This window comes from Monodelphis domestica, chromosome 3, assembly GCF_027887165.1.
Source record: "Monodelphis domestica isolate mMonDom1 chromosome 3, mMonDom1.pri, whole genome shotgun sequence".
Taxonomy (NCBI): Eukaryota; Metazoa; Chordata; class Mammalia; order Didelphimorphia; family Didelphidae; genus Monodelphis; species Monodelphis domestica.
In genome coordinates, this window is record NC_077229.1 from 509,733,042 (window position 1) to 509,734,947 (window position 1,906).

The 1,906-nt window shown below is 39.0% G+C and overlaps 1 protein-coding gene across 1 annotated transcript; it reads right to left on the reverse strand.

Moving 5' to 3' along the window:
• Nucleotides 1–431: 431 nt before the first annotated feature.
• LOC130458540 (chloride intracellular channel protein 1) lies at nt 432–1,538 on the reverse strand. Its single transcript, XM_056824880.1, has one exon. It carries the CDS (start codon nt 1,422–1,424, stop codon nt 699–701), a length of 726 nt encoding a protein of 241 aa, XP_056680858.1. The 5' UTR covers nt 1,425–1,538; the 3' UTR covers nt 432–698.
• Nucleotides 1,539–1,906: the final 368 nt, after the last annotated feature.

Here is a 1,906-nt window from a genome sequence, read left to right on the forward strand (position 1 = left end):
CTCATAAATTGGAGCCAGGAAAACCCACATCAACCCCTTTCTTATTTTATAAAAAATAAAGCAATAATGCTTTGTTCATTGCAGATAAAACTAAAAATGAAATGAAACAAATCTGTTGATGTTTCTAAAGTATGTATTCTAAAATGCATTCTCATTGCTAATGATAGCAGAATTACCACATATTAATGCCACCAATTCATAATAATAATAATAATAACTCATGATAATATAATGGCAATAATACAAAAAAAAAATAAAATTGGGAAGAGTAACTGGACCTGACCAAATACATCTGGAAGAAATCAAAGAAATTTTAAGATCCTCAAGGATTAGGTTTTTAAAAAACCCAAAAGTTTCTCTTTATTTTTATATCATTTTTCAAGTTTTAATTTACCCTTCCCTTATTCCATTCAGCAATTTATTTATTTTTTTTTTATATTTTGCTTCTGTTTTATTAATGAAATACATTTTCATCCTATCCCCTTCAAAAAAACAAAATACCACTCATTTTCCTTCTCGTCCTACCCCCAACAACCTTCTCTGCCCATCTATACTTTATTTCAAAATTCACTGTCCAGTGGCTATTTTGAAGTGTGTTCATTGGGCAGCCATCTCTAAACCAATTCCATGGAGTGGTTCTGTCAAGCCATTTGTGAAAGCAGGAGTGGGGTAGGGAAGGAAAGAAGCTCTGTCCATGGTTACTTTAGGGCTTTGGCTACTAGCTCATAGGCCAGCTCAATCTCCTCTGCATCTGGACAAGTAGAGGCAAACTCTTCTCTGGCATAAGCATTACGTAGGTATCTTTGCAACCCTCTGAACTCTTCTGGGATAGAAAATCCCCGATATTTCTTACATACAACCTGTACAATGTGGAGCTTGGGCAGCAGGTTGCAATCAGCCAATGTGAGCTCATCACCATCCAGAAACTTTCTGTGGGAAACACCCTCATCTTCTGCACTGGTCTCATCAATTTCCTCAGGAAGTGGTGATATCAGATAGTTGTCCAGAACTTTCAGTGCTTTCAACAACCCTTTCTCCAGGTTCGCATTGAGTGCTGGGTTTGAATTCTTGATATAGGCAGAAAATTTGGCAAAGACATCCAGGCCAGCTGTGTTGGATTCTGGGTTCTTAGCTGCCAACTTGGGATACCTAGGGGGGCTCAGCACTGCCTCCAGAAACTCTTCAATCTTGTTAGTGTCTGTGTGCACTTCTGTGCCATACAGTAAAAATGGAAGCTGACCTCCAGGACACAACTTCTGTACTGTTTCTGTTCTCCTTTTGGTGTCTACAGTGGTGACATTGAAGGTGACACCCTTAAGCCAGAGCACCATGAAAAGTCTTTGGGAGAAGGGGCAGTTCCCAATCTTGGCACCATCACTGCCAGCCTTGACGAACAACTCAACCTGTGCCTGTTCTTCAGCCATGGCTGCAACTGGGACCAGGAAGCTGTGGGTGCTGGGGAACTGGGAGGGGCCGAGGTTGGAGGGAAGGTGGGTTGTGAAGTTTGGGGAGTTTTTTCCCCCTAAAGTCCTGGGACTCTCACCATTCAGCAATTTAAAAAAAATCTTCATAGCTACATAGTCCTTCAAAAATATTTTTTCTACATTAAGTCATGTCTAAAAGTGTCCTGAATTTTAAGTTTATTATCTCTCAGAGAGGAGATGAAATGTTTCATCTTCATTTTTTTTACTCATGCTTTATTTTTTTTTAAACCCTCACCTTCATACACATTGGAAAAAGAACAAAACTCATATATTACCCATTTTATAACATACGAGTTAGATGGTCAATGATTTAGTTCATCGTGGTGGCTAACTAACTTGTTTCAGAATAGGAAAAGATTGCACTTCATCCCTTTGGGGAAATGGTATAGATCCTTCAACAAATCTAGGCTACTTGCTTCTTC